Source organism: Abrus precatorius, unplaced genomic scaffold (assembly GCF_003935025.1).
Source record: "Abrus precatorius isolate BTA unplaced genomic scaffold, Abrus_2018 Scaffold11, whole genome shotgun sequence".
In the NCBI taxonomy this organism is placed as follows: Eukaryota; Viridiplantae; Streptophyta; class Magnoliopsida; order Fabales; family Fabaceae; genus Abrus; species Abrus precatorius.
In genome coordinates this window covers 19,790,941-19,810,563 of record NW_020874303.1, presented here as the reverse complement: position 1 = coordinate 19,810,563, position 19,623 = coordinate 19,790,941, and the positions used below count along the sequence as shown (strand labels likewise).

Genomic DNA, 19,623 nt, shown 5'->3' with positions numbered 1-19,623 from the left:
ATAAAGATTTTTACAATAAAGCATAATTATAAAATAATAAGAAATTCTCATTATTTTTATATAAGTTTTGAAAGTTGAATTAAATTTATTTCTTTTAACTATTTTAAGCTTTATTTTTCAATTTATAAAAAATGTTGTATTGAAAAAGTATAGAAAGTGAGCTAAAAAGTAGTTAATAAATAAATAAATGCTCTAAAAAATATATAGAAAATGAATAAATGTGAGGTTGTGTAAATAAGCATGGTTTCAATAAGTAGCTAAACATTTCAATCTCTTTATTTTTAAGGTTCATGTCATGAACATTCTTTTAGTAATTAATATTAAAAAATATCAACTTAAATTTTGTTGAGTTTGAAGAAAGAATGGAAAAAATTGTTTGAAGAATAAAGGAGGAGAGGGGAGGGATGATTAATACAAAATATTCTAAATTGAGAGAAGTTAAAAATATATGATTAACAATGTTTTGAATGATTTCTAAAACATCTTACTCTCATATAAAATTTCTTAAATAAGAAATTACATTATATAAGTCATTATCTGCTCATATTATTTTAAAAATGTATTTTAAGTTATAGTCCCTACGGACCAATAAAAAATTTAAGCATGTTGATATTTTTAAAATATCAATACTTTTGTGAACCAATAAATTTAGCTAGAGTTTGCAGGCTTTCATAAACTTGTGAAATGCCTGTTCATTAAAATGCAGGCATGTAACGAGTTTAAGTGAACCCAGTTCAGTAGATCCACATGGCCTTTAATGCTAGACTTGTTGATTGTTCCTAGCCCAATCTTCTTTTGTTACGTCGATTTTAAAAACTGAACAAGATCTTTAAAAAATGATAAAAATATTATAATTCACTAAAAATAAGATAGGAGTTAATGCATACCAAAATAACAAGCTAAATAAAATTGTGAGGACCCATTTTCAATACTATATGAGACATTTTATTTCTAACTCAAGTCTCTTATAAAACAGAATTTACACTAGAAAATAAATAAAATAAACATAAAAAATTGATCGTATATTGATAATTAAACATGAAAATGGATTTTATTTTATTTTTAGTCATGATCCTATGCTTATATTCTACCTAAAAATAAGCTATAGGTGTAGGCTATACCAATAACGTTATCTAGTCAATCCGTTATTACATCTAATTTGAATCAAAATAAGCTTTGATATATTTACATCCTACGTGTTAAAAGTTCTCTATTTTACGCTAGTCATTTTGACTAAAAAGTAAAACATCTCTAAAATAAGTTTATAAGAAAAAGCATGTACGTGTTTTTTTTAATCAAGAAAAAAAAGAGAGTATGTATGCATACAATGTAATTATGCAATATTATTCAAACCGGGTAGCACAACCTATATGTTGGCCCAATCCTGTCCTTATAACAATTTTTTTAAATAAAACATTACTAAGCTTCTTTTTAGCCTGGAGGACAAACTTATACCCAACCTGCATCCTGAAGACCTCGAACAATTAACATTGCACAAGCTCGGATTTGGAACATATTAAGTAGGATCAAAATCGCTTTTTTCCTAGCCATACCCACAAGACCTCGGGCACAAAACAGACCGCAGCCTCAATATTGCAATGCAATTACAAGAGGTTTAGATCAAGTTAATTTGGATAAGTTATCATGATACTGGCTATCTTCTAGTACTAACGATAACAGGGATTGGTACAACATGGACACAGGCAAATAATACTGATAACCTGGCATAACGTAGAAAAATGAGTTTACTTAATACCTTAGTTAACTGAAAGAAAATTATTTGCATCAGGAAAAGAAAGGAGTTAGGAGTTACGGGGGTGTAAATATGACGGCCTTCTGCCAGATACATAAGAATCTGCAAAATTTTGATAAATATGCCAACCATTATACCATAGCATTAAATTTTAAAACCATTGTAATGTATACAGGTACCCCACTAAAAAAGTACAACGATAAAGATTATAGTCATCATTTCTCTAGCACCAAACACTTGCTTTTGCTACACGCAGATCCAGTGACTTTTCATACCCACAACATTATTACACTGCAATCAAGCATTCCATTCGAGGTCGACGCAAAAACTTGTACAGAAGCCAATGAAATATGCACGATAACAAAACATAAAGAGAGGATTAGAGACCCTGTTCAATGAGATAATCACCAAGCCTTTCAACTATCATGTTGCATTGACCCGGAGTCATTGGTTCGTCATAAATGCCAATGATCAAGGCCTGATTGGTCTTCTTGACAGTAACACCACCGGGACCCTGGACAGTGGGGATAAAGACTGATATTACCACTATAATTACAGAAAATATCTACACTATGTTATTGTACAAGAAACACAGCTGATCAAGGAACATCTTTCACTACTGAATCTAAAAGCTTGAAAAACAGAGTTATTAAGATTACTATTGAAGGTAACATTTTACGGCAGACAATACCCGTGCACAGTATTTACATTATTGAGAGGGAGCATAAAATAATTACTCCGCACAAAGATGCCTACGTACATTTACATTTGTGTATGGTTTGATATATACGCAATCCACAAAGACATGAACAATGCATAAATTTTCCATTAAATGGATGGTCAAGGTTTAGAGAACAGATATATTTTGCTTACAATCTCATATGCAAGATAGGTTGCACAACTAGATTAGGTTGCTCAATCAAGATTCCTGTTACCCTCAACACCAACCAGAAAAAAGCTGTAAAATTTTGACTAGATTGTAGTGTTGACAACGTTATAGTTGCAACTCACTTTTACAATTTATAAAATGATTCTAAAACTAATACATATAAAGTAAGAAATTTGAAAATGCATATCTTCGATCAATACACCACGAATCTACGAAATCAAAATTCAAGCAAAGATCATAAACAATCTTTACCTTCTTCCCTCGAATGACAGCTCCAGGCTCCCCTTGGATCACCATGTATTTTGTGCCACCGAGATACAATCCAGTTGGAGCAAGTGATCCAGGCTCAGCAAAGTCATTCATGATAGCAGTTATTTCCTCAGGCTTGAACTATACAAACATCCGTACATTATATTATAAATAAGAACGAATCAACAAAAACAAAACCAGATCTGTTGGCATTACACGAGCATATAAGATATCAAAACTCGTAAGTCTCTTCTATTGTTGTTAATTAGTTAATTCTCATAGGAAAACAGTATCGGTCCAAGTCAATTTGGAAGTTTTTTGCATGCTGATCGTTACTAAATATCCATAACTGTCAGCTAAATATACAAGCGCAATGAGCATAGATCGGCAAATCTAGATTCTAGAACCTTCCTTAAACAGTCATCCCTAAACTTTCCCTACGCAACCGAAGTGAACCGATCCAATGAGAATAGATTTAAAGAAGTGAGAATGGTTGATGACGAAGAGAGATAAATGAAAAGGGAAACCTGAGGGAAATTGGAGCTCTGAGCCCAAACGCTTCCCTCGTGGCCGATGATAGCGGCAGAAGTGAGGTGATTGCCTTCGATGTCGCAAAGAAGGTGGTCATCCACGTAGGTTTGCCACGACATGTTCAGAGGATGAAGGAGATTGAGATTTTCTCAACAAACTGGGAATTTTCTCGCGAGTGTTTGGCTGCTGAGAAAATGGAATAGGATTGGGATTAGGGACTCGCTCTTACAGCTTGGCTTGGCTGCGTTGATTCTACGGAGCTATGCCTTTAAATCGGTCTAATGAAGCTGAAATTACGGGAATGCCCCTTCCTTTACCCTATTTTCGCTGTTTCGGGCTGGCCTGGCAGATAATGGACAAAAGAAGAAGATATTATTATTTATAATTTTGGTAAATAAATTAATATCGGATTAGCCGTTTCAATTAAAAAAAAAAGAAAAAGAAAAAGTGGTCATTTTCTTTTCTTCAAGGTTCACCGTCGCTTCTAATCTTTTCTTCAAGCACCCAAAACCAAGACTAATTTCCATATCTTAACCCTTGTCTTACCATTACCTTCTTTTATGCCAATTTTTAAAAATGACCCCATATTATTAAATATTATTTAATTATTTTTTACTTTAAAATATAAAAATATTATTTATTTTCAATCATATTTTTATTTGTCATAATAAATGTTGTCAATTAATTTCTATCATTATTCTATAAATAGTTGTTAACTATCAACAATTACTATAACTTCAACTTTTTTATTAAATATATTTTAGAAAATTAGTTTATTTTGTTATAATAATCAATAATATTTAATTATTTTAGATGTTTGCATTAATATTAAGTAATATATAATATTTTAAAAAATTACTAAATAATTAACCACACGTATATAGATAATAATTTTTTAGATTATTATGCCAATTTTTGAATTATTAAGTGATATATGATAAAGAAAGTAATAATATTCTTTTCTGCTTTAAAAAACGGAGAGAGGAGGTTTTCGTTCTAAATTGTGTTAACGAGGTGTGAATGTTCTTCATCTTATTGTCTTTATTCATAACATCCACATCATCATGGTTCGGTAAAAAAAAAAAAAGTAATTTGCTATATCTAGTAGGACACATTATCATATTATTTACTTTAATCCTAATAATTTGTTTGCAAGCCGTTAACTAGATTTGGATTAGAAGCATTTCCTAGAGTAACATACAAGAGCCATGGATGAAACAATTGATCAAGCACTAATTTTCTTATTCCAATGATAATAATCATCTTTAACAAGAACGAGACGATGAAATATCAATTTTTATTAAGTTAAAATATGAAATTAGTCTTTATATTTATTACAATTTAATTTAGTCTTCATAATTGTTTTTAACTTAAATTTTATACGCGCAATCTTTTTAAAAACAATCTTTAACATTTAAATTCATTATAACACTTTTTTTTCTTGAAACACACCATTAGCTATGAACTCTTGCAAAACATTAAAGGCTATTTTGAAAAACAAAAAAAAAAAGTTATGATCGAGGACTAAGTTAAAATTACGTATAATGACCAAATTTAAATTACATGACACATATTGGGACCAGTGTATATTTTAACAAAACAATATACAATTATTTCAAAATTTAATGCATTTATCGATATTAATATAATATTTTTATTTATATGGACCAAATACAAATTATATGACATATATAAATTTTAAATTAATATTTTAATATCTTTATTAAGCTCTTTTAGTATCTCGTTCAAACTCATATTCTCAACTTAGAAACACAATGTTGTTAGTTGTTACTTAACACACACATATTACTTTATATTTGTAAATTTTTTATATTTAATTATAATCAATCTCACCTTAATTTTGTATATTAACACTCTACTTATCTTATTATCATTAAAGTTATTAAAATAAGTTTTGACTCGTGAGTTAATCCAGCTTTTAGTGACTATCTAGCAAGTCAAGTTTAAAAAAAAAAAAAACTCATAACCTATTCAATTTTTTTTTATTTCACTCACTCAATCTATCGATTAAACTAGTTAATTCATGGGTTTCGAAATTTAAGTTATTATTAATATAAAAAATGAATATAAAATAATATGAAATCTTTGGTGATTTGAATATTAGTTAATAAATAACAATGAATGAGATTTTATAATATTTTTTTTATATTTTTATAATTTAAATGACGGTGAATTAAGCTGAGTTATCAATTTTATTTTAACTCACCACAAAAGTGAGCTGGATTAGATTGAGCCACTGTTGAGCCTGACTCGTGACTTTTGACAACATTTATCATAGTATGATCCAAAAATACATGCGACAATTATTTGTTCTTATTTTCGTTCCCATATGTTGCATATATACTCTAATTTACCATCAACTTAAGCATTAAAAAAATAACCAAAAAAAGAGATGAAAGGGAAAGAAAACTTAAACGTAGAACAAAAATAGACGCGACTGTTTAATTCTCAATGGTTATTGTCTACAACAACTCCCAATTAATTTAGGGTTGAAATGTAGTAGATACAAATAAAAAAATTGAAAAAAACAAAGTATAATATCCAAGAAACAATTATGTTCCAATGAGGATATATTGATCTTGGTCTACAGACCCTGATCAACGAGGTAATCTCCCAACCTCTCAACAACCATGTTGCATTGTCCAGGAGTCACAGGTTCCTCATACAGACCAAAAACTAGAGCTTGACCAGTTTTCTTTATGGTGATGCCTCCAGACCCCTACCAAAACAAAGCAGAGATGTCAATTCCTGTAACCCAAAATAAAGCATATATAGATAATTCTACTCCTCCAGATCAAGTGGAAACTAAGCATGACAACTAATCGTTTTTGTAGCATTGGAAAGGGAGAGGGGAAAAGCAATCACATACACTATTATTGCATATTTTATTTTAAATTTGGGGATAAATGTATATTTACTTGCTCATTTTACAAATTTGTTACAAACAAATTATATTACTGTACTCAAAACATGAACTATTATTGGAGCGAATGTTGGAGTATGGGTAAATGCTAAAAAAAAAAGAAGAAAAGAAGGGTTAGCATGAGTCTTGAGAACTGATTTTAAGCATATTTATTATATTAAATGTATAAGAATATAATAGAAATTATTTTTAAAATAAAAAGCTCGATATTAACAGAATAAAAGAAAAATATAATAAAAGTGGCAACTTAAGTTTTAGCACATGGACGTTCAACTATGAACATAATGAACAACCATTAAAATGTTAATAAAATCCCAGAAGATGATAAAAACTGTAGAATAAGTGTAAGATGGCACAGCATGTTACCTTTTTCCCACGAATGACAGCTCCTGGCTCTCCCTGGATGACCATGTATTTGGTTCCCGCAATATGCAATCCTGTAGGAGCAAGATGACCCGGTTCGTCGAAATCTTTCATGATATCAGTGATCTCTTCAGACTTAATCTGTGCATATAAAGGAAGTAATGAATAAGAGAGTTGTCATGTGATCCATGCATATACATGAATGACAAATGTTTGAAAACTTAAGAAAAGTATGTTAAATCACGTTTGACATAAAAATTATAACTTGTAATGTTAGATTGGTATTTGAGTAGATTTGACGCAGAAACAAATACACACATAATTAATAGTATATTTAAATTCACGTTAAAATATTTATGAATCTAAGTTTACTTCAGAGACTCTAGTTTTATCTTTTGCATTGAACCTAAACATACACTGAATGAAAGAAAAGGTTATTACCTGAGGAAAGGACGAGCTCTGAGCCCAGACGGAGCCATCATGGCCAATGATGGCTGCAGCGAAGAGGTGGTGGCCAGTGCCATCAATATCGCACATCAAATGTTCATCGACGTAAGTTTGCCACGACATTTTGTTTAGTGTTTCTTTGTTTCTTCTTGTGATGCTTGTGTTGTGTTGTGATGCGTTTGCATTTGTCAACTTCAAATTTAGTTTTAAATAAGGGTGGGATCATGGATGAGAGATGAAGCTCGCTCCACCACCCCTTTCCCTCCATTCAATTCCTGCCACTCTTTCACCTTCTCCTTCGTTTTAGGATCCAACTATCTCTATTTCCCTATTCCTATTCCTTTCACTCCCGAAATAGATTACAGATAGTTAGTTCATCAACGGACTCAATTGTTATTATTGTTATCTAATAAAATATTATTTTGAGTAGATTAATTTAGTGAATAAGAATAAATTGTTACAGAGTTTATGTTTTGTCCGATTCTGAATAAATGTAAAGATATATGGATTCAAATTCAAGCTTCAACTTATAGTACTATTCATCCGGCCAGATACATCGATTTTCTTTTTTATTATGCTGGAATTCTTCATTTGGACATACTTTGGTCCAAAAAATATATATAGGAGGTGATTTGGTCTCTAATAAAATAGTTTTTTATTTTTAAAAAATTATAAGTTTGAGTCATTTTGATCTCTTAGTGAGGCATTAATTCCTAAAATATTAATTGTGTATCAAGTATCAACTAGGTCATGAGCAAATTAGTCGTAATTTAAATCAGTTCTTAAAAATATTAATTCAAATGGATGAAAGAATTAAAATATTGTATGTTTATAATTTTGCAGGACTAAATAATTATTATTATTTCAAAATAAAATTAATGTCTCCCTTTTTTTTCATATGACATTTGTTCAAAATTTATACAGGAATAAAATAGTTATTACGATAAACAGAAATTTGATAAAAATTATTAAAAAAATGTTAACTTTAACTCTTTCAAGTGAGTTTAAACAATTAATAATGGTAAGATTTTATTAAATAAAAAATATTTCCTATATATTTATAATTTTAATATAATAAATATGTTTTTAATAAAAAAAAATTAAAATATTTAAACTCAATTCTACCCAAGAAAAAAAATTACAAGTCCTTCAGTTAACTTTTATCCTGATATATTTAATATATTAATTTCGATTATGAGGCATTTTCTAAATCCAAAAGGCGATCCACACTTGTTTTTTTTTTTAAAAGAAAAGTAAAGATCACTTCGCGATTGCCAGATAGTTTGCAAACTAAAGTGAAATATTATGCTTAACATCCTCCACCACTAGCTCTAGTGAAATATTTTTTAATGGGTATTCAAAAATATATATTTATTCTAAATAAGAAAATTATCTATTAAATGAGTAAGAGTTTCGATTTAAGTAATTATTATAAAATCAATAAAAAAAATAACTATAAGTGCAGATTCTTTAACTTTTGCTTGAGAATTTAGAAATAAAAAAGAAACAGAGTTTAAAGGAAGAAGATGGAGAGAGAAAGGGAAAGGAGGTTAAATTCTACTTTTAATTGCATGCTTAATATTGAAAAGGGAAGATAATAGAGAGTTTGATTATATAAACAATATTATTATATTTTATATCTTTTATTTTTTTTATTTTTTTTTTAAATAAAAATATTTTTTAAAAAATTAATATTTTTATTTTTTATAATTTTTTTTAAAATCTCAATTGAAAAACTAACATTAAAATAAATTTAGAATTCTAATAGTAAAAAAATATGAAAGAATGAAAAAGAGAAAACTCACCTATTTTAAGAACTCAAAAAAATTAGAATTAAAAAAGTGTTTGAAAGATTTAGAAAAACTCACAAATTCTTCTTTTCCTAATTAAATAACTCTTAAACAAGAGTTAACTCCTCTCTTTTTCTTCTAAACACAACTTTCAAATATAATTGTAATTTTTACTTCACTCCACACTCATTTTAAAACATATTGAATTAAAATCACACTTATAATATCACATTTTTTATTATTTTAACTTTAAACATCATTAAATATAGATTTTGGAGAGTATGAGTGTTGAAAATATAAGTCTATGAAGTATTTATTTTTTAAAAATTTATTAAATTGAATTTAAATTATTTTAGTTATTCAAAATACTTTATGTACATTATCTTGTACAATTAACTATTTTATTGCATTTCAAATTTGATTTGAATTTAGCTAAACATTATTTGATATATTTTATAATTTGGATATGAAGTAATATTTTTATTTAACTCAAATAGATCCAATTATGGATATTTAAATTCTGCAAATATAGATTTACGTATATGTAATTTTTTAAATGTAACTGATATTACACCTAAGTGTGTGGAGTACATTTTAAATAGGGCCAGATTTTAATTTGACAGAGACAAATTCATTGAGTCACCCTAGTTACGGAATAGAGTCACCCTCTCCTTATGAGTAGAATCGGCAAAAATGTTAAATCATCATATTTTGGTTCAATTGAAAAAAATATGCATGTTCTGGGAATTTTGATCTTTCTCCATTATAACAAAAAAATCTACCATATAGTCCATTTTTGTTTAAATAAATTTTAAAAATTAACGAATAATTAAGTAAAATTTATTTAAATGAATTTTACTATAAAATAAAGTATTCACACTAAAATACATGCTTATATTCTTTTGAATACCTATCTTTTTCTAATGTGTAATATACTAATCTTTGAACAATAAAATACAATATTAATTAAGGAAAGCGGGAAGAGGGAAATCACCAGAAGATTTTAGGTTAAAAAGTTCAAGCCAAAATTAATTATAGACCTCAAAACAAAAGTTCAATTTTAACGCATTAAATTTCATGAGTGATAGGTTATATGATTAGATTTTGAACTAATCTTATAATTGTTCCAAGTTAAGCACATTTAATTTTAGAGATTTTAAATGATAGACTATAAACTATTAAAAAGTAAATACATTTTATTGATATACATAGTATTAATTATTTCATTTTAGTTACTCTTAAACGTATAATCTTATGACTATACAATTTAGTCTTTAGATTTTTTCTATTCTGATTATATTCAATTCATTCATACGCCTCTTTTGCTAGAAACCTATTAGAATGTTCATGCCTCTTTGCATGAGTCATTACTTTTACACGCTCCTAGTGCCTAGAATGTCACACATTACAACCATATTGCATTGTCACAAAAACGAAATTACTATAACAAGTTGCAACAAATCATCACGCTGACCTCAATTGATGCATGCAAGATTACACATTGTCACAACAAGTGACAAGGAAGAGAAGGAAAAGCGTCAAGGTGAGAGAGAGAAAGGCACCTCAAGTTGCATGTATAAGTTGATGTTAAATTCAGACTAAAGTATTTTCTTTTTATACATTATTTGTTTAAGTGAATCTAAATTCACTGCATTAAAAATATATTGATTGGTCCAATTCCCGTTATAAAATAAGAGGATCTAGATTCTATGTTCCGGTTCTAAGTAAATCTCACATTATTCCTTTGGTCTGGACATCAGTTAAACATTTAAAAAAATATATATAAATTTTTAGATTTAAACTAATATATTATGCCTAATAAAACTATTTTATATCAATGCAAATAATTATAAAAATGTATTTAGTTTCATGACTCTAGTCGGCCCAATGATTAGTTAGTCACAAGCTGGGTGGGTCAAAATCCAAAACATTGATCATATTAAAAAATCAAAATCAAAATCAAAATTCATGTTTAGATTTACATTTACGTTTAGATGCTTATGAATTTACATTTATTCTACTAGGAATGGATTTACTTTTATTCAACGCTCTTTGTTTAACTTTTATGTTGAATTCATATTTAAATTTTTAATGCGTTTTCAAACATATACAAAGAGGTTATTGACGAAAAAAAAAAAAGGGAAAGGAAAGAAAAGAGCGTGAGAGCTTACCTAAAGCCAAGCTAATAACAACCTGTCACGCATCGTCCTGTTAGAACTCCAGAGTTGTGGCCCTTAATCACAGAAAGTGACTCACCGACCCAAACTTTATAAAAAATGCATCCTCTAAAGTAATCCACCATATAGCAAGGACGGTGACCGAAAAAACACACTACAATGACAACTCCCTTATACGAACCGAACTTCTTACATCTGACAAATTTAGATCTAGCTGTATCTTTTTGAGTGTGTTTGTGTGCGTAAATTCTATTATATTTAAATCAAATGCAAAACAGAAGCAAGATAAAATCCCAGTTAATATTTTATCAGTACGTGGCTACGTGCTATCTGATCAAACTAAGCTCCATTTATTTGCACAAGGACTAGATTCTCGGAACGAGTAATTAGAATTGGAGGTGAAAATAGTGGGGCCTAGCTTTCATACTCTGGAAGGTGAGGCAAAGAAATGAATTTAGAATGAACATTTGACAATTAATTCATAAACTTTTACCAACTCTTTTTTTCTTACAAGTAAAAGCTCCTCAGAGAAACCATTGAAAATTGTAAGGCGCCCTCAAAAGAAAGTTTGCTTTTCAATGAACCGTCAAATTTCATACACTGTTCCCATTCTAATTCTCAACTGATTTTAGCCTATTTGTCAGTGGTGTCATGTCACCAACCAATAAGGGAAGATGATCAGGTAAACTCAAGCCCCTTATTACATCTATCCACTAATTCGATAGGATCTTCCCCTGAAAGCAACTCCCGAGCCCCTCTCTTGCTGTGGGTCATTAGTAGGCTGCCCACGGGTAATCGGTCGCGCTCCAATTCTCCACCTTGCAACCAATTTATGTCTGGAAAATAACAGTTAAGAAAACAACAGAACTAGCTTCAAGCTTTTGGCCAAATTTCGTGCTCTAGGGAGTTAGAAATCGTTGACTAAACAATAAGAACATGGTCTGCCACTGCGATGCCTGCAAAGATTAAACAATGGGTATGTTTGGAAGGAAGAGCTCGAAGATGAGCAGCTTAGATAGGTCAGGAGGGAGGATAAGGTTTCTTATGATGGGTTCAGCTTCAAAACAGTACAACCCCGCCCCCCCGTAAAAAATAAAAATAAAAATAATAATAATAAAGCTCTATGTGAGTAAATCATGAAAATGCTTAAAACGACAGAAGCATATGCATAACACACTAACAGAAGGCGGAAAGGATACACCCACATTGGAGTCTTCAAAATGTTTTTTCCACCTGCTAGTGGATGTAACACTGTCAAGAAGTAGTACAGATGTCCTGCAATGATACCTAAGAGATCAGGTATAAGAGGTGAGCCAAAAATGACATCCAAAGCAAGCATCGCCCATGGAAGATAGAAGGCCTGAAAAATAAATTAAAATATGTGGTTCCTATCAGACAGTGAAAGATATGCCTCATAGAGCACGTGTAATGGATGCATAGAAACAAACAAGGCTAACTTACACAAAATTGAAATATACCTTAAGTGCAACAAGTCCATATATGTTGATTTGGGCATTTGGAAACTCTCTACTCCAAACATAAAGGAGCATAAAAACAAGTGGTACTGCCAAAAATGGGGACCAAAATATGGGGATAGCAGACAAAACCTAGAATCAAAGAGATGACATTGCAAAGAAAGAAACTGACATAAGGACGCCAAGTTAGAAATGAAATTACAGAGAAAGAAATTACGAGAGGGAGATGGAGTTTGTGCAATTTTAACAACAGTTACACATCAATTTATAATCAGAACATAGTCTCACTAAAATTAACTTTTCCTAAAAATCTTTTCCAAACTTCCCTAATGTTTTTATCCACTGAACCAAGTTGTTTTGTGTATAACATTCAGGCCTTCATTGACACTTCATACCCTACCTAACCACCATTCATCCGCCTCAGTCTCCTACAGATTCTCCAACCATCAAACACTTCATATCAATTTGGAGACTCTAACCATCTTTCACTTACCATTGACCATTTCTGACAAAAAATCATATTTATTACTCACTTGTCTCATCATTCAAAGTTTATATAGTCTATTCATCTATTAACCACTGCTCTAAATTTTTTCTACTAACTTTACATAAATCAATCACAGAAAAGAAATCAAGCATAATTTTATCACAAAATATTTTCTGTGATCATAAGCTAGTATTCTTAAAGACACATGGAGCATAACTTCAATAAGCAGAATGGCTAAATCAGGAAAACAGAAAAAAAAAATAAAAAAATTAGATGAAGTAAAGTTTTCCATTTTCTCTTTTATCCAAAGAAAAAAGCTTTGCCATATTCTTCTCCAGTTCCATAAACCAGAGCCACCAGAATAGATTCCACAAAGTAAAACTGCCACCATTTTGAAGTAAAGATGTCACATAAATAACCAAAAGATGAGAAAGATACGTAGATGATTTTGCATACCAACAGTGAAAAGGCACCAAATATCATCATCCACAAGAAATCAGCAGTTCGTCGGTCAAATGGTCCCTGCTCAAGTTGGACACCATACCTTGCTCTGTAGAGTATGGGAATTAATTCATATGAAGTAAAAGATAGCTTTTCTTAGCTTTACATAAACTGCTTGTACTGAAAAGTGGAAATTGTTGTTGTAAACACTATCTTTGAATTACTTACATCATTAAGAGACGGATCCCAAAATTGATAGAGAATGGTCCAAGGAAAAAGAAGTTCGTGAACAGCCTCCAAACCTACAGACGATGTGATATGAAAAAAAATTTTGCTAACATGTTTGACCAAAGGAAGACACAAAAATTATTACACAAGGTTGTCATTAGCAAGCTAAGCTGAAAATCATAGACTTAGGCAGTAAAACTCCAATTGGCTACTTATTAGCCAAAAGTTTCCACAGCAAAGCAACTGACATCAACAGCAGCCTGTGGGTTTCTAAAGGATCAAACTCTTGCTATTTAATGGAGCAGTGTAATGACCTGCACCCACAGTGCCTCACCTCTTTCACCACATGTATCAGAAAATGTAGCCATGACTATCTTGGGGAGGCTATTCATTAGATAGAAATTTTCTACAACAGACTATAAAGAGGCAGAGCATCTCTATAGACCCCAAACAATCATGAGAGCATTTTATGCAGCAAATAATATGCATATACAAAGAAACGTACAATAGGTGAGACGGTTACGTTTATCATTAGATGTCATTGATCTCGGTCAAAATAACAATGGGAGGGGTTAAAACAAAGTGTGTCTCTATGATGTTTCTTTTAATTTAGCTAATAACAAATAAAAGGCAGATAGGGATTCAAAAAGGAAGTTTTAGAATGAATGCAGTTCTTTGTAAAAGCATTAACAGCATATTCCCCTTTCTATGATACTGATACCAACGATCTTAAGGAATTTTCACCTGAAAACGATAGAACACTTGTTCGTATAACAGTGCAATGAGAACAGGAGGGCATAAACCCAGATGATAAGTAGCGGTAGTCAACAAGCAAATGGTGCCATAAGCCTTGGTTATAGGCGGAAGAGAGTGATAAAACCTGAAAGCATGCAAATTTTAAACTGAAGCATTAGACAAAGTGATTGAAACAATTATAAAACTCTCCGACAAAAATTCACACTTAACCCAAGTAGATTAATGAAAGTAACATGGTTAGTTGATTACTTCGATTACTGCTGAAGCTGGAAAGCGCGAAAATAAGGTTTTGAAAAAGAGAAAACACTTATACACAATAATCTTCATTAACTTTTTTTTTTAAAAAAAAAAACGAAATAGCTTGAGGACAAACCAGAAATTGATTATAATTTGACAGCAAAAATTCGATTGCTCAAATTACTGATGTAATAATAATGAAAGAGATTCATCAACGTTATATTTTATTTGGCTAGCGATTTTAAAAAAGAATGAAGGATCAAGAGAATTACTCAGCGGGAGAAGACATTGCAGAGTGAAGATAATGAAAACAAAGCCCTAATTCCGGTTCAGAATTGAGATCTCCCTTGTGAAATCGCCTCTCTCAGACCCAGAAGCTTCCGTTCCTTTCCCCACACCCTCCTTGCACGTGCCCCTCAAAGCCCGTAAGTGGCCCAATTTTATGTGGGTCGTTTCAAAGTTCCATTCAATTCTTCAGGCCAGGTTGGGCTTTCTTGGTCTTCTGCATATGAACCTCATCTACTTCCAAATTAAAGATTCCACCAATTTCTTTACCTTACCAAAGTACCCATTTCTTTACAAAACTTAAAAAACAAGAAATGTAATACTTGACCAAAAAGAAACAGAATATTTATTTTTCTTTTCAAGATAAAAATGATAGTAATGGATAATTTTGAGAATCCTCACTCTAAAATTTTCATTACACGAAAATTACTCACCTATACTCCTACTCACAATAAACCTTAGGACATAGAATGATCACAAAAGCGAAACAGCTAACAAGCGATTCAAATTGTTCACTTGGGTAGTGGAAAGTCTTTTCGTAAATCTTTTTAATTGCTTTACTGTGATTAAATACTGTACTTGACGAGAAACTAGCAAATATTTCTCATTCTTGTACGTGCATTTATAAATGAATATACACATATAAAATTAATATTTATTATTTTATTAATGATAAAACCTGAGAATTATAACATAAAAATATAGAATTTACTTTTTTTTAAACTTTAAAATGCTGGTTTAACTAATATAATATTATTTTAATGACATTTTACAACATCTCTTTATCTTTAATGTTAACTAAAACAATTGATTATTGATTAAAATAGTTAAAAGATATAAAACATTTCTGTAATTGTATAAGAGTGACTATTATTAACGTGTTATATTTTTTTAATACAATTTTATCTAAAATATCATTCTTGTTTACTGATGTAAATTACTTATATAAGATTCATAAACACTTTTTTAAATTAAATAAAAAAATATTAAATTAATTTAATGTAAAAATTCATAAAACATACTTATCAATTTTGACTAACCCAATCCGACTCGAACTAAAATTAACAAGTTGGATGATTAAATTTTAACATTTGATTAAGTTTGAATCAAGTTTCGAGTTACCTTTATATAATTCGATGAATCAAACTCAATGTATAACCAAATTAAAAACCATATAATATTTATATTTTATTAAAAATCAAATGTTACTCTTTCCATAGCTTTAACCCAATCAGCATAAAACTAACACGATAATAGTAAGAGACACCCGTTCCCCCCATAAAGCAACAAAGTCTTTATAGTGCTATGCAGAATTATTTCAATTGTAAAATTTTCAGCGTAAGGTGACTTTCTCTTTTCCATCTCTGTTCTCATTATTTTTATTTATGAATAATATTAATTTCACAAACTTTTTATATAATTTTACTTTTTTATATAACATCCTTCATTTTATCTCACCTTTTTTTTTTCTTTATGTAAAAGGTGTTGTGAGAAGGATTATGAAAATAAATATTCTTTAGTTTTAGTCATATTCTTAAAGCTTTATTCCATCAACACAACAACTATTGTCAAGAAGGAAAACTGTCCTAGCCATTTATATATATATTAAAAATTTTCATTCAAACCTTTTCTTTTTATCAAAGAGGGGGAAAAAAGGATGTTAGAAACATGATGTTATTTCATGAAGAAACACGATTTGTGTGTGGAAAATAATTTATTAATATTTGGAAATTGGAATTGTGAATTGGGAAAAGGTATATCCAGTCCAATTCCAATAGCAGTTGTCAAGCTTCGGATACGAAAACGTCTTGATTAAGTCATGATATATGCACTGTCACCTGCACCTAATATAATTAAGAATGCTAATCATAGTTAACCATATAATGGTTGGTATTTGTCCTTGCAATGGATTCAGTGCGAGTGAAAGATCATTAATTAAAGGAAATAATGAATCAATAGCATGCAAAGTAAAACAACAATGGGGCCATGGGAGAAGTGTTGTGTTCGATTTGGACCCACACATGAATATTGAACGGTTGAAGCAAAGGTGAAAGTGCAAAAATTACAACACAAATAGCCTGTCTGGCCACCAACTACATCATTCCTTCATCTATGGAAATGTATGCATGCTTGATGCTTCTAGTTTACCGCTGCATCCTATGCCAACCAAACAAAGCCCTTGTTTTTGGAGAACTTTCCAAAGTTTCAGCACTATTTTATCACTGAAATTGCTATTATGGATTAATTTAAAGCCTGTTTATTGTATTGCAAGTACTAATAAGTACCATAATACACAAAGATAGTTGCTAACCAGTATTCAGAGAAGTAGAAATCATGTAACATTGCATATATTACTTTTCAGTTTAAGCAACCATTTCTTGCTGCGAATCATATTTAGAGTTGTATAGCGGCCAAAATATCATAGGAAAAACTGGTAGGAAAATTTTGCTTTTCATTCTTATTTAAATATATTATTTATATTATAATTTAACATTTTTTTGTGAATATTTTTAATCAAAATATGGTAGCTTTTATATTATTTTACTGACACAAACTAATAACTTTTAAATACATTTAAAAATATTTATTTATTTACCTAATTTTACTTCTACTTTGAAGAATTTAACAATAAGTTATCAAGAACCATTCTAATCATTTGATTTTAAAAGGACATCATTTTGTTAAATTAACATAGTAAAAGCAAATAACTTCGTCAAAATTTTAAAAATAAAATGCAGAAAGGCACTTAAATTCAAAAATTAAATTTATAATTAAAGATAAATTAAAAGTTTAAAAATAAATTATATTAACAGAAGTTCCATACGGTCAACATTCAAGCGCCTATTGTATTAAGGACCATATGACGATTTTTCACAATATTAATGCCTATAAATAAAAAAAGAGGAACTAAAATATAATTAAAAAAATAACTTTACCTATCACAATAGGTCACATATAAACTTGATCTTTCACGGTCCTGACTTTACAAGTCCATCCTAAATTTAACCCACATATTTTTTTTTTCTCCTTCTGAACACACATTCTAATTGTTAGTCAAAATTGGATTGTATTAGTCAAAATTTATAGGCACTGTATTTTTTTGTGTCTTAGTTTTCAAATTCAGTTGGTACTGTCTTCTAGATTTGTCAAAATGCTATAGTAACATTAAAAAATTAACAAATCACTGTACTAGTTTTTTTGTCTATAAAAGGCAACGAATTAACGAAGGAAGTGAGGCACATGTTGACGGATCAGTGAGAAAAAAATTACTGAGAGAAAATTGTGAGTGTTATTTTGTAACTCTTATTCCATTTTGAGAGAGTATTTATTAAGAAAAAAAAATAGAGAGATTTATTACTCTTTATCCTCATAATTTTAGAGGACTTCTTGTACTCTCCCTTTTACATAGTAAAATTATTTTGGTCATCGTTGTCCGTGAGTTTTTTCTTCGATTTGGAGTTTTTTCACATTAAAATTTTGTCTCCATTATTCTCTTCCTTCTCTTTATTTCCAATTAAATTCGATCCAATCTTCCGCATTGCATTGATACCTCAACACTAATATATCATGACCGTTTTCATGAATATTAGTGATTTTATATCGTTGGTAAATTTTAAGAAGGGATATAAGATACTTTATATATCTTCATAAAACATTAATTTGATTGTACTTTTCCTCCATATATCATATGGAGTATAATACTCAATTAAACACAGTTTATTAATATGTATGTTTTTTCTTTTTAATAGTATAATTTAATGCAGGTACACACACAATAGAACTTAATTAATTAAAAAAAAATTAAGAAGTCATATATAAACGAAATAAAAAAGACAAGAAAAAGAAAAACGATTTCACTGCCTTACGAGGACAGATTGATCATAAAGCCGGAAAAGGAACTACACCCAAGTGTGACCTGGACGGTGGACTCAGTTTGAATTGAAATAATGAAATTGTGTTGGGTGGCTGTGCATGAAGGGATCATATTTTTGGTAGCGTACAAAGGCAACAAACACTAAAGCACTGAAAAAAGAAAAAAGAAAAAAAAAAAGGGGGTCGGCAAAAACTACCCATAGCCACAGGGATGGCGCACCAACACGCTTGCTTCCATGCTCTTATGATTTATGCAGAGTGGCATAGGCCCCCCCAAGTTTGCAAAAGAGCTTCGTTGGGTCGCCTTCAATTGGGATCCATGAAAGAGACAAAGGCAGAAAAAAAGTGCAAAAGTGAAGTGGAAAAAAAAAAGGGAAGAAGTTAAATTACTCATATAATTGACATGCTTTAGGTAATGGTCTTGTGGACTAATTGTATTGGGTACCTCATAAAAAGAATTGGATTGGGACCTGGGAGCTTTGTTAACACTATAATGATTTGAATGCAAATCATAATCATTTATTCTTTTCGTTTGGAAAATTTTAATTCAATTACCTATCCACTTAAACACTCAATTGATTGTCGCATCTAATTAATGCATACTATACCCGATACATTACAGTTACACGCATTGCTACAATCTACGTTTGATTACTAATTAATGAAAGGTAATAAGTTGTTTTGCTTGAAGAAGCTGA

At 30.1% G+C, this 19,623-nt stretch overlaps 3 protein-coding genes across 3 annotated transcripts; all 3 read right to left on the bottom strand.

The window, feature by feature from the left end:
- Positions 1-1,786: 1,786 nt before the first annotated feature.
- Positions 1,787-3,667, bottom strand: LOC113856452 (profilin-1). Its single transcript, XM_027488269.1, has 3 exons — positions 3,419-3,667; positions 2,895-3,032; positions 1,787-2,267 (listed from the first exon to the last, which is right to left on the bottom strand). Exons 1-3 carry the CDS (start codon positions 3,539-3,541, stop codon positions 2,133-2,135), a joined length of 396 nt encoding a protein of 131 aa, XP_027344070.1. The 5' UTR covers positions 3,542-3,667; the 3' UTR covers positions 1,787-2,132.
- A 2,360-nt stretch (positions 3,668-6,027) lies between these two features.
- LOC113853628 (profilin-4-like) lies at positions 6,028-7,299 on the bottom strand. Its single transcript, XM_027484106.1, has 3 exons — positions 7,171-7,299; positions 6,733-6,870; positions 6,028-6,162 (listed from the first exon to the last, which is right to left on the bottom strand). Exons 1-3 carry the CDS (start codon positions 7,297-7,299, stop codon positions 6,028-6,030), a joined length of 402 nt encoding a protein of 133 aa, XP_027339907.1.
- A 4,270-nt stretch (positions 7,300-11,569) lies between these two features.
- Positions 11,570-15,178, bottom strand: LOC113855211 (derlin-1). The gene is made up of 7 exons (XM_027486750.1): positions 15,040-15,178; positions 14,519-14,654; positions 13,775-13,848; positions 13,562-13,655; positions 12,622-12,750; positions 12,343-12,503; positions 11,570-11,979 (listed from the first exon to the last, which is right to left on the bottom strand). The coding sequence occupies exons 1-7, from the start codon at positions 15,054-15,056 to the stop codon at positions 11,850-11,852; spliced, it is 741 nt and encodes a 246-aa protein (XP_027342551.1). The 5' UTR covers positions 15,057-15,178; the 3' UTR covers positions 11,570-11,849.
- Between the last annotated feature and the right edge of the window lie 4,445 nt (positions 15,179-19,623).